The sequence below is a fragment of the Hyperolius riggenbachi genome, chromosome 3, assembly GCF_040937935.1.
Source record: "Hyperolius riggenbachi isolate aHypRig1 chromosome 3, aHypRig1.pri, whole genome shotgun sequence".
Lineage (NCBI taxonomy): Eukaryota > Metazoa > Chordata > Amphibia > Anura > Hyperoliidae > Hyperolius > Hyperolius riggenbachi.
The window spans coordinates 113,879,033-113,892,333 of NC_090648.1; the positions used below are offsets into that span (position 1 = coordinate 113,879,033).

Here is a 13,301-nt window from a genome sequence, read left to right on the forward strand (position 1 = left end):
GAGTCTGGGCATGGAGAGAAAAAGCTTTGTGCTCTCTGCACAATTGTTCTAATGAATGCATCTGCTCAGCCACTGATCTCAGTTTACCTGTGCGTGGGGGTCAGTAGGGGGGCCCCATCCAAAGTTTTGCAAAGGGGGGGGGGGGGGGGAGTGATTTCTAGTTTTGCCCGTGTTCACGGGGTTATTAGTTGCTCTTCAGAGGAGGGTTCTGTTCACGGGTTATGAGGAGGGTTCGAACTTCTGTATGAGAAATTGAGAATAGTGTTAGGTTGCGTTTTCTGACACTAATCGATGGTTGGGTTTCACTTTCTGATATGTATAGCTATAAATGTATGCAATCGGTTGCAAATATAATATAAGGGACTAAGGGTGCTGCCTCTTCACCTCCTGCCTGGTTACCCGGATGCTGCCGACAAGCAAAAGCAATGAATTCACCACCTTCAAACACCTGTATGAAAGAGGCATAAGTCGCTCTGTCTACACAATAAAATCTTATTTGATAAAATGATTGGATAGAAAATGTTCTTTCGGTTTATAAGTTCATTTGGCAGAACATTTTATAGAAAATGCATTATCTGATTATTATTCAAACAAACGAATGGCGCCAATCTGATTGGTACTACTACTGAATGGACGGGGTGGTAGTTCACGAGTGGCTTGTGATTCTCCTTCGTTCTGTGTGTAAGTAGCCCACCACACATTATAGAACTCCCCTCATCTCACATTGCTACGTGTCTACTGCAGCAGTAGCACTAGTAGTAGTAGTAGTTTCTACGTCACAGTTGAACTTTCCCGCTTTGAAAGCGGGAGCAGTCATCCGTCGCAGCTTAGACTGGAGCGAGGCGTGCTCTGTACAGTCACATGACACGGGTAACGGAAGTTATTACTTTTTCCTGTTATGTGTTGTACTTTGCCCCGGAAGTGATGCGTGCATTATGAAAAGACAGATCAGGTATATTAGTGGCACTGAAGTTCGGTATGGGAGTGAGCTGGACATTTTGTGATGAGCGGGCGGGGGGCACACAGACTTCCGGGGTGCTGTGGTACATGGAACTGTCTGTGCTGAGCGCTGGCAGTTATGGCTCTGCACAGATTTCCTGTACGGGCTGCTTGCTGCGGTGTCTGTCAGGCAGCCCAGCAGTGCTTACTGATCCTTGCTTGGAATCACAAGAAACTTTCTGCGGTCAGAGGCTCCTCGCTAATAATGTACATGAACTGGAATTAGAGTAACCTTGCATTAAACTAGTCTTAGGGCTGGAACCCACTTGAGCGATTTTGTGAGCATTTAGGGAGTGATTCAAACCGCTAGCGATTTCCCTAAACGCTCAGCTAATGTCAATTGATGGGCCAAATTCCACTGGAGCGATTGCGATTACCAAAATTGCAAACGCATGACATGCTACATTTTTAGCGTTTCTGCATTGTAAAGTATGTAAACCAGCTGGCATAATCGCTCATCAAAACCTACACAGAGCGACTTTGCTAGTGTTTTTACATTACTCTCCTGGGGCTTCTTCCAGCTCCTAGAAGTCTGCTAGGTCTTAGTTCTGCTCTGAGCCAGGCCTCCGCTCTCCCCTCTGGAAGATCGCGACCCATAGCTGGGCTGGGTTCTTCTACGCAGGCTTGCCTCTCTTGATCGCATTCCTGTCGCTGGGAGCGATTGCGTAATTCACAGAGAATTGAACACTGCAGTGATGGGATTGCAATCACAAGAGGCGGATGCGGGCATGCATTGAAGATCCCAACCTTCCGGAGGGGAGGCCTGGCTCAGAACAAAACTAAGGCATGTGCATATTTTAAACTTATGCAGAGCAGTTGGATTTTACATGTGATGACTTCCAGTGCAACTGTCAGTTGTTATACAATATGGTTACTTTTACACTGGTTTACATAATTGATCCATGGTTTAGGCTCTGTTTACAATGTCAATAAAAACATTGTTTAGCTGAACGAAAAAGAATGTATGCAAGCTGATCCTATGCAAAGCGGGGAATAAAATACAAGTTTGGGTAGTCTGCAATTATTTCGTATTGAACGGATAAAGCGGATGCATCGTGGGTATACCAAGCCTTTTCCATGGGTGATATTACATATATCGACACTAGTCTAGTTTAGGGGACCCAGCAGTAAACCTCATGGGGAAATTCTTGTAACGTTATTGGGTGGACAGTACCTACTCATGCTCATAGGTTTTAGTAAACTACGCCCACACTATTCAGATAAACATTTATTTATAAAGCGACAACACATTATGCAGCGCAGGAGACGAGTTTAGGTTACAGACAATAGGGTGACATACAGCAATACGACTGTACAGGAAAACCAGAAAAACACAACATTCTTTGCTGTAGAGCAGGGGTAGGGAACCTTTTTGGCTGAGAGAGCCATAAACATGACATATTTTGAAATGAAATTCCGTGAGAGCCATACAGTATCAATACAAGCAAATGTGTGCATTTTATGCAAAACCAACACTTTTAAAGTACAATAAGTGTCTGAATTATTTTTAATAACGTTGTTATGCAGTGTTAGCAACACTGCATAACAACAGCAGCAGGTCAGGTTGCAGGGTGGGGGGAGGCTGTTCAGGATGGGAGCGGCAGGTTAGGGTGTGGAGAGGTAGGTCAAGGAGGTGCTTGGTGGGCAGGTGATATTGCTTGGTGGGGGGGGAGGTGCTGGGTGGCAGGTGAATTGCTTGGTGGGGGAAGGCAGGTGAGGTGCTGGGTGGCAGATGAATTGCTTGGTGAAGTGGAGGCAAGTGAGGTGCTGGGTGGCAGGTGAATTGCTTGGTGGGGGGAGTCAGGTGAGGTGCTGGGTGGCAGGTGAATTGCTTGGTGGGGGAAGGCAGGTGAGGTGCTGGGTGGCAGATGAATTGCTTGGTGAAGGGGAGGCAAGTGAGGTGCTGGGTGGCAGGTGAATTGCTTGGTGGGGGGAGTCAGGTGAGGTGCTGGGTGGCAGGTGAATTGCTTGGTGGGGGGAGGCAGGTGAGGTGCTGGGTGGCAGGTGAATTGCTTGGTGAGGGGGAGGCAAGTGAGGTGCTGGGTGGCAGGTGAGGTGCTGGGTGGCAGGTGAATTGCTTGGTGAGGGGGAGGCAAGTGAGGTGCTGGGTGGCAGGTGAATTGCTTGGTGGGGGGGAGGCAAGTGAGTTGCTGGGTGGCAGGTGAATTGCTTGGTGGGGGGGAGGCAAGTGAGGTGCTGGGTGGCAGGTGAATTGCTTGGTGGGGGGGCAGGTGAGGTGCTGGGTGGCAGGTAAATTGCTTGGTGGGGTGGGAGGCAAGTGAGGTGCTGGGTGGCAGGTGAATTGCTTGGTGGGGGGGGGGGGGGAGGCAGGTGAGGTGCTGGGTGGCAGGTGAATTGGTTGGTGGGGGGGGGCAGGTGAGGTGCTGGGTGGCAGGTGAATTGCTTGGTGGGGGGGGGGGGGGGGAGGCAAGTGAGGTGCTGGGTGGCAGGTGAATTGCTTGGTGGGGGAGGCAGGTGAGGTGCTGGGTGGCAGGTGATTGGTTGGTGGTGGGGAGGCAGGTGAGGTGCTGGGTAGCAGGTGAATTGGTTGGTGGGGGGGAGGCAGGTGAGGTGCTGGGTAGCAGGTGAATTGGTTGGTGGGGGGGGAGGCAGGTGAGGTGCTGGGTGGCAGGTCAATAGGTTGGGGGGAGGCAGGTGAGGTGCTGGGTGGCAGGTCAATAATTGGTTGGTGGGGGGGAGGCAGGTGAGGTGCTGGGTGGCAGGTGAATTGGTTGGTGGGGGGGGGGGGGGGGAGGCAGGTGATGTGCTGGAGTGGACTATAACAGATACAGAAAGTGCTGCATTAGAGACAGCACACTCACCAAGTCAGGCAGCTTTGAAATTTACCGCGAGTCGGCGGGGTTCCACAGCGCGGGTCGGCGGGATTCCTCAGCGCAAGTCGGCGGGATTCCTCAGCATGGGTTGGCGGGGCTTGCCTCACTGGCCGCAACACATGGGGGTGGAGTTACAAAGTGCTGGCCGCGGTGGCTGGAGGAGGCGGCGCACAGCACGACCATGTGAGAGGAGGAGTTGTAGTGCAGGGAGGAGGCGCACAGGAAGTAGATGGTGGCCGAGCATGGAGGAGGCAGTGCAGTAATTTAAAATTTGACACAGTCTCGCCCGTCACCCGGAATTTAGTGAGCCAGAGAGCCACATGCAGGCCTGAAAAGAGCCATATATGGCTCGCGAGCCATAGGTTCCCGACCCCTGCTGTAGAGGGTGCTGTGATTGGAGAACTGGTATGAGGTTTTCTTCTGGGTCCCCTAAACTAGACTAGTGCCCATATTTCTCTGTCATGATCAGATCTAGTACACCTACCCTATGTTTTATATGCTTACACAGCCGAGAAGTGGATGTCCCTAGTTAAATGAACAGTGGCAGCTGGTCACTCTGTAGTGAAAGCAAGTGTTCTCTAAACCACCTGTTCTTTGGATCCTATTCCCTCCCATTTCATTCCGCAGCTATTCTCATCTCTCTTGTCTGCACTAACAATGCTATTTAACCTGTCCCTCTCTACTGGCATCTTTCCTTCCCCACTCAAAAAAGCTGTTGTGACACCACTACTTAAAAAACCTTCTCTAGATCCTACCACACTTGCCAACTACCGCCCAGTGTCACTTCTCCCATTTGCATCCAAACTACTTGAACGCCATATACATGCAGAATTAAGCCATTATTTATCTGCTAACTCCCTACTTGATCAGTTCCAGTCTGGCTTTCGTTCTAACCACTCCACGGAAACAGCCCTTACCAAAGTGGCCAATGACATTCTTACAGCCAAATACAAAGGTCAATTTTCCATACTCATCCTTCTTGACCTGTCATCAGCATTTGATACTGTTGACCACACCGTACTCCTACAAATACTTTTAAATGTCGGAATAAAGGGCCTTGCTCTCACATGGTTATCTTCCTACCTCTCTGGAAGGTCCTTCACAGTCTCCTACTCAGATCAGATCTCTTCTCCTCATGCATTGTCTGTCGGGGTTCCCCAAGGCTCTGTCCTTGGTCCCCTCCTCTTTTCCATCTACATGCATGGTCTTGGTGATCTAATCAACTCATTCGGGTTTCAATACCACCACTATGCAGACGATACACAACTGTACCTCTCTGCCCCAGACCTTAACTCCCTCCTTAAACGTGTTCCTGACTGCTTGTCTGCTATATCCTCCTTCATGTCCTCTCGCTTCCTAAAACTTAATATGAGTAAAACAGAACTAATAGTTTTTCCACCGTCTCTGTCCACCTCCCTACCTGAAGTAACAATAAATGTTAATAACACTCCCATAACTTCAGTTCCCAAAGCTCGGTGCTTGGGGGTGATATTCGACTCATCTCTCTCTTTTATTCCTCATGTTCACTCCATAACCAGCTCCTGCCATCTCCAATTCAAAAACATATCCCGCATCCGTCCCTTTCTCACTCAAGACACAACTAAAATGTTAATACATGCTCTCATAATTTGTCGTCTGGACTACTGCAACATACTACTTTGTGGACTACCGTCTAACAAACTGGCCCCGCTCCAGTCGGTACTGAACTCAGCTGCTCGTCTCATTCATCTTTCTTCTCGATCTTCCTCTGCCGACCCTCTTTGTCAAGCTCTTCACTGAAACCAGAGGATTCAGTTCAAACTCCTAACCCTAACCTACAAAGCTCTCCACAATCTATCTCCCCTGTACATATCCTCACTAATCTCCAGATACAAACCCAATCGCAATCTCAGATCGGCACATGATCTTCTGTTGTCCTCCTCTTGAATCAACTCCTCACATTCACGTTTACAAGACTTCGCACGCGCTTCACCCCTCCTCTGGAATGCCCTCCCACAACACATCCATCACTCGCCAACCTTTGTTACCTTTAAACGCTCTCTAAAAACACACTTGTTCCGACAAGCATATGCGCCACCTTGGGCCACTTCCCTTTATACTAAGCCCAAATTGCACTCCTACTAGGTATCCTAAAACAAAAAGCCTCTATATATTTGCTGCATACTACCCCTCCTCCTGTCCCCACCCCCCATTCCCTTTAGATTGTAAGCTCGCAAGGGCAGGGCTCTCTTCCCCTTTTGTGTCTTGGTAATCACTATACATTTTATTCATCATGTTAATTTTATCACTGTCATTACCAATTGTATAATTTGTATTTTGTATCATTCTTTGTATTTTGTCACTAATTATGTGTCTTGTATATTGGTGTACACCATTGTCTGTATTATTTTGTACCCCATGTTTGTTTCTTACTTTGTACAGCGCTTTATATGTTGGCGCTTTATAAATCAATAATAATAATAATACTGCAGCCTTTTCTAGTTGCACTGTCTCTAATAAATCTTATCTTCTTTCCTCTGTCGGCTCCGTCGGGCTCAGGCTGGAATGTGTGGAATGTGCAGCACTGCTTGTGATAGGCTTGTGAAGCTTTACACACCCTCTCCAAGCTCTCCTCTCAGCCTATCACACTCTGGTTAGCAGCCATGTCTTTTGTTTGTAAACACTGCCTAAAACTGGCAATTACAAGGCAGGATTGCAGCAGGGAGTGGCAGAAACAGCACAGAGGGGCCCAGGAGAACATAATGAATAGAATGGTATGCTTTTTATTGTAAGAATTTTTACAGTACAGATTCTCTTTAAAGGACAACTGAAGCGAGAGGGAAATGGAGGTTGCCATATTTATTTCCTTTTAAACTATACCAGTTGCCTGGCTATCCTGCTGATCCTTTGTCTAATACATTTAGCCATATACCCTGAACAAGCGTGCAGCAGATTAGGTGTTTCTGACATTATTGTCAGATCTGACAAGATTAGCTGCATGCTTGTTTCTGGTGTTATTCAGACACTACTGCAACAAAAATAGATCAGTGGGGCTGCCAGGCAACTGGTATTGTTTAAAGGACCACTATCATGAAAATCGTAAAATTTAAAATACATGTAAATGCATTAAAATAAGAAGTACTTTTCTTCCAGAGTAAAATGAACCAAAAGTTACTTTTCTCCTTTGTTGCTGTCACTTACAGTATGTAGTAGAAATCTGACAGAACCTATAGGTTTTGGAATAGCCCATGTCTTCATCAAAAGCACTTAGTGAATTGTGGTTGCTCTGTCCAACTGCGAAATAAGTATTTAGCAATCAGAGAGGCTGGCCAGCATCTTTGTATAAATCCTTATCAGGGAGTGTCTTTATAAAGAATAAAGGCCATGTTGAGAGTCCCCCATGAAGAGGTGGGCTAGTCCATAACCTGCCGGTTCTGTCATATTTCTACTACATACTGTAAGTGACAGCAACATAGGAGAAAAGTAACTTATGGTTCATCTTACTCTGGAAGAAAAGTACTTCTGATTTGTATGCGCTTACATTTATTTTACATTTTTTCGCAATAGTGTTCCTTTAAAAGGAAATAAAAATGGCAGACTCTATATTCTACTCACTTCAGTTGTGTATTAATGAGCTTCTCCTACTGACCAGACCATTTCTATTCATGTGATTCTGTTTTCAGGGTGAGATGGTGTGGTCTTGTGACATTTAGCCAATAGGAGCAGATTAAAGAAGAAGGGGGTAATGCCATTTATGACTCAGGGCTGCCTTACTCCATAAACTGTAAGAAATGGGTTCAAGTGTGCTAGCAATCTTTGTGCAGGCATGCACATTTGGCTGCATGGCATGTAGTACATCAGGAGAGGGTAGAGGAGCATGAGGCACCCCTCTTGCAGGGAAATTGAGTAGAGGTCGCCTGAAAATCCAGTGTGGCCTATCCTATTTCCCAAGAGCATGACTAAGGCATGAATAAAAGCAGTCAGTTCAAACAACAATAATCTGGTGTATGTGTTAGGCAAATCAGCATCACTAATGATTTGCTGTCATCTTCTTGTCAGGATCTAGGCTTCCTTCTGTAAAACAGATTTGGGTGCTATGATGCCCTCACGTAATAATGCAGCTGCAACACCCAACAGCAAAGTGAAGTACTCCAAGCTATCTGATACTGATGAAGGCTACATCGACCTTCAGGTGAGAGCATCACGTTTCACAGAAATTGCAAAGGCCTGTGTGTCAGTTTACTGTATCGATATAACCTTTCCCAATACCACCAAAGCCTTTCATTGCAGGTTTGGATAGTAGAATAAGAGTTGGGTTTTTGTTGCTGTTTCTGTAAATTACCCCTAATGATGTGCTTCCAGTCTCATGAATGTGAATGAAAAGAAAAAACGCATACTTAAAAAGGCATATAAAATACATATGGAAATTTTTTTTTTTTTTTTTTTTTTGCTAAGGGCCAGTTCACATTACATGCATTTAAACTGATAGCAGTGCATTGTGAAAAAAGCTATGGTATAACTGATGAGTTAAAAGGCATCAGTTTTTCAGTGTACAATGTTAAAGAGGCTTTCATTCCTCAATCACACTATGGGCTTGATTCACTAAACCGCGATAACTCATATCACGGCCTTTTTCGCGTGCATTTTCACGTTTGCGTGTGATCGCAAATTTTTGTTTTCGCATGCTAATCTGCTTCGGTCAGAGCTGACCCCACCCACCCAATCAGGAGGAATAGGAAGAAACTCACACTCTGCCTGCAGCTCTGTACTTTTTACATACATCCCTGCGTCATGTGACTTTTACAAAGGGAATTTCTCTGAGTAATGGTGTAGTGCTTTATTTACCTTTAGTAACCAGTAAATATCTTGGAGGGTGAACGAGGGCTTTAAAAGTTTGGCTAGAGCTCTGCTTTAAAGTGTGCCTAAAGCGGTTTCAGGAGGGGCATATGGGACACAGAGGCATGTTCCCTGCTGTATGCCATACCTCTGTGTCCCATCTGCACTGCTCTCAGCCTTCCCTGCTTTACCTTGTGACTTCACAAAATTGCTGACCGGCATCTTGTCGGCTATCTTGAGCGGAAGGGGCGACCCTTGCAGGAGAGGCACTCCTGCAAAATGCCCACTCTGGGTGTCAGGAACGCTCCCACCCACCTCTCAGTGGCCCGTCAGTGTTGTATCCCACCCCTTCCCAACCGTTTCCCGCCTTTCTGAGCTCTATGCCTCTCACACGAGAGCACAGAGCTCTGTATGCAGCATCATGATCCCTGAAACTAAGCCATTAAAGAATTCAGGAACGGTGGTGATGGATATGTTTGGACAGAGTCTTTAGCCCCCTCTACACCATGCAATTCAGCGTTCGATCGATCGAATTCGATTGGATCGATTAAATCAGACATGGCCAATCGAGATTCGATCGGTAGTGTGATCAATTTTGCATAGTTATCAATGCAAAATCGACCACACTACCGTTCGAATCCCGATTGGACATGTCTGATTTAATCGATCCAGTCGGATTTAATCGATCGCATGTGGCATTCCATGGTGTAGAGGGGGCTTTTGACATTGTCACATGAGTGTGAGCTTGAACGCATTACAGTATGTACGGTAGTCATTTTACCTGTATAATTGTGGTATTGCCACTAGGTGGCATCATATGCTCACTATTCTTACCATTCTTTAAAGAGACACTGAAGCGAAAAAAAAATGATGATCTTATGATTTGTATGTGTAGTACAGCTAAGATCAGATACATCAGTCTAATTGTTTCCAGTACAGGAAGAGTTGAGAAACTCCAGTTGTTATCTCTATGCAAAAAAGCTATTAAGCTCTCCGACTAACTTAGTCGTGGAGAGGGCTGTTATCTGACTTTTATTATCTCAACTGTAAGTGAACTGTTTACTTTTCCTCTGCTAGAGGAGAGTTCATTACTTCACAGACTGCTCTGAAAGACTCATTTTGAATGCTGAGTGTTGTGTAATCTGCACATATTATAGAATAATGCAATGTTAGAAAAAACACTATATACCTGAAAATAAAAATATGAGAATATTTTCTTTGCTGCTAATCTTCTAGTAATTATTCATAGTACACAACCAATTCATTATATCATATATTTTTTTTCGCTTCAGTGTCTCTTTAAAGAGAATCTGTATTGTTAAAATCACACAAAAGTAAACATACCAGTGTGTTAGGGGACATCTCCTATTACCCTCTGTCACAATTTCGCCGCTCCCCGCCGCATTAAAAGTAGTCAAAAACAGTTTTAAAAAGTTTGTTTGTAAACAAACAAAATGGCCACCAAAACAGGAACTAGGTTGATGTACAGTATGTCCACATATAGAAAATACATCCATACACAATCAGGCTGTATACACCCTTCCTTCTGAATCTCAAGAGATCATTTGTGTGTTTCTTTCCCTCTGCAACTCACTGAAGAGTTATAAGCTGATTGTTTGTTTACTCTTGCAGACAGCTCTGCCCGGTTGTCTGTAATTATGCAGTATGTGACTCATCAGTATGTGAACAGAGGATTTATCCAGCTTGTAAAAGATAAGAGAGCAGAGAAAAGCTGGCTTATGTAAATAACACACACACACAGGGGAGTGTGCATAGAGGGGGCATGCATAGCAGATCACACTGAAGAGTTGGCAGCCTTCCAGACACAGGAGGACAAGTCCGACAGGGGAAAGATAAGCTGATTTATTACAGAGATAATGATGGTAGAAAGTGCTGCAGTAAGCCAAAGCACATTATAATAGGTTTAGGAACCTGTAGGATGGTAGAAAACACAATGACATTTTTGTTACAGAGTCCCTTTAAAGGACTTACGAGGCCAAGAATTTAGAAAAAAAATATAAAAAGTTACCGTATTTTTCGGACTATAAGACGCACTTTTTCTTCCCGAAAAGTGGGGGGGAAAAGTCAATGCGTCTTATAGTCCGAATGTAACCTGTGCCTCTTCCCCCTGTTCTTTATTCTGTGTCCCCCGTGTCCATACATACTGTTCCTGACGCTGTGACAAGCACTAATTAGGTGGCAGAGCAAGAGTGCACATGCACGTCAGCAAAGCAAGAGTGAGAAAGTGTCCATGTTTTCCTCCTCCAGCCCATGTTGTCCAGTGTCCTTACGCATAAGCAGCCGAAGCGCCTGTCATTAGGATGTCACCTCCGAGATATGCACCAATCAAGCAGGGGGCGCTGGCCCCAACAGCCAATCACAACGCTCAATGCTCCTTGCTCCTATGCTAATAGGAAGCGCTGGTCTCGCGGGCGGGATGAAGACTTCTTCTTTGTGACCAATCACTGCACTCCGGGGTGGGATGGATGCTCCAAGGACTGGCTTCTGACCGGTGGATATCAGGCATGACATCGAGAAAGACGGCAAAGCAAGAGTGTGTGTACGCACTCGTTTCATCCTCCTCCTCTGCCCCGTGTTCTCCAGTGTCCATATACACATAAGCAGCCGCATCGCCCGTTATTAGAAAGTCGCCGCCGAGATATGCACCGATCAGGCAGGGGGCGCTGGCCCCAACCACCAATCACAACGCTCACTGCTCCTTGCTCCCGGAGTGCAGTGATTGGTCACAATTATGAAGTCTTCATCCCGCCCGCGAGACCAGCGCTTCCTATTAGCATAGGAGCAAGGAGCATTGAGCGTTGTGATTGGCGGTTGGGGCCAGCGCCCCCTGCCTGATTGGTGCATATCTCGGCGGTGACATCCTAATGACGGGCGATGCGGCTGCTTATGCATATGGGCACTGGAGAACATGGGCTGGAGGAGGAGGATGAAACACTCACACTTGCTTTGCCATCTTTCCGATGTCATGCCTGGTATCCCGCGTCAGAAGCCATTCCTTGGAGCATACAGGCTGCGGTATCCGAGGGTCGTGCCAGAGGGTCCAGTTAACAGCCGCAGTATCGGTCCGGATTGGTGTGCAGGTTAGCGGCAGAATTAGGCAGGGGGATGGTGGCTGGTAGACGGGGGATGTGGAGACAGCCAGCCACAGTGTTCAGGCGCTCTCTGTCAGGTTTTGGGGAGGAAGGAGCTGAGCTCAGCACATTAATCATTAGGGGATCCCAAAGGGCGATATTGCCAGTCTCCTAGGAGGAAACAATAGGGACAAATGATGACAAAGGAGGTCACAAGGTGGGGACAGAGGGAGACACAAGAGGGACAGAGGATAACACAAGAGGGACAGAGGATGGCTCAAGAGGGACACAAGATGACATAAGGGGGACACTAAGAGAACACATGGATGACAAAAGGGGGAGGAGGACGACATTGGGGACACAAGGATGACACAAGACTGACAGAGAGGGACACAAGTAGACAGAGGAGGACACAAAAGTTACAAGGGAGGCATAAGGGGGACATATAAGGCACAAGAACACCACAAATAGTACATGGGGAGGCATAATAATTGGGGGGGAATAGGGGGAGAAGATTCACAAGACACCCCTGCATCATGGAGGCACCAGGTTGAGTATATATTTTTTCCCCTGGTTTTTGGCCTCTAAATCTAGGTGCGTCTTATGGTCAGGTGCGTCTTATAGTCCGAAAAATACGGTAGCTACCTGCGTCAGCTTGTCAGGCACGGAGGACGCCCTCCGTGCCGTTCCGCCGGATCCCCGCCGCTCAGTAGCTCCCCGAACGGTCCCCGACCGTGCGGCCCGGGTCGGGCTCTCCAACCTGTACAAAGATGGCGGCCGGAGCTGGCCGCGGCTGCGCAGTACGCATAGCCGCGAGTGCGGCTGCGCAGCTCTAAGGCCAACCCCCCGATCCACGCTACTGGGGTTGGGACCGTTCGGGGGGCTACTGAGCGGCGGGGACCCGGCGGAACGGCACGGAGGGCGCGGACGGAGTCCTCCGTGCCTGACAAGCTGACGCAGGTAGCTAACTTTTTTTATTTTTTTTCCTAAAATCTTGGCCTCGTAAGTCCTTTTAAGGGTATTTAGGTATCACTTTCTGGGGAAAAAATGAATAAAAAAAAAAAAAAAAAAAATCAAGAAATAATCAAAGACTATTCATTTGTCATGTCATGAACTTGGAAAAGGTTTGAGAGGCAGTAGAAGATAGAGGGGCCTGACTTCAAGTGTGTGGCCACCATTGGTGAGGTTTGGAATGTTGCTGTAAAATGACAGATGAAGTCAATAGAGCAAACTAAATGGCTTATAATGCAGGGAAACAAGCCTCGGCTTATTAGTCTGCTATGATGTGTTTAAAATGAATTTTTAATTATTGAAGGTTAAAAGATTACTTTACTTACATTGGAACTAAACTCAGAACTCCCTCTCTGCTTTTAAAGATGCATCACTGCATGATAACTTTTAGGAGAAAACCTGCACATGCCTGGGAGCACAGAAAGGGTTAAGCTTCAGTGTTTACTTATTATCACAGAGCCATGGCACAGCTCACAGCCCTGATTCACACTTGCTGATAACAGCTAATTATCCTAATTTCCCAAAACACACACACAACAAGCAGCAGTGT

The 13,301-nt window shown here is 46.5% G+C and overlaps 1 protein-coding gene across 2 annotated transcripts in view; it reads left to right on the forward strand.

The window, feature by feature from the left end:
* The window catches only part of TMEM230 (transmembrane protein 230), a 608,298-nt gene that overhangs the window by 589,578 nt on the left and 5,419 nt on the right, over nt 1-13,301 (forward strand). The window contains exons 1-2 of one of the 2 annotated variants that reach the window (XM_068274813.1): nt 898-952; nt 7,872-8,004. In XM_068274813.1, coding sequence (XP_068130914.1) covers nt 7,909-8,004 — 96 coding nt within the window. In that variant the 5' untranslated portion in view covers nt 898-952; nt 7,872-7,908. Of the gene's footprint in view, nt 1-897; nt 953-7,871; nt 8,005-13,301 lie in introns of those variants that run through there. The other variant, XM_068274815.1, reaches the window with a different exon arrangement.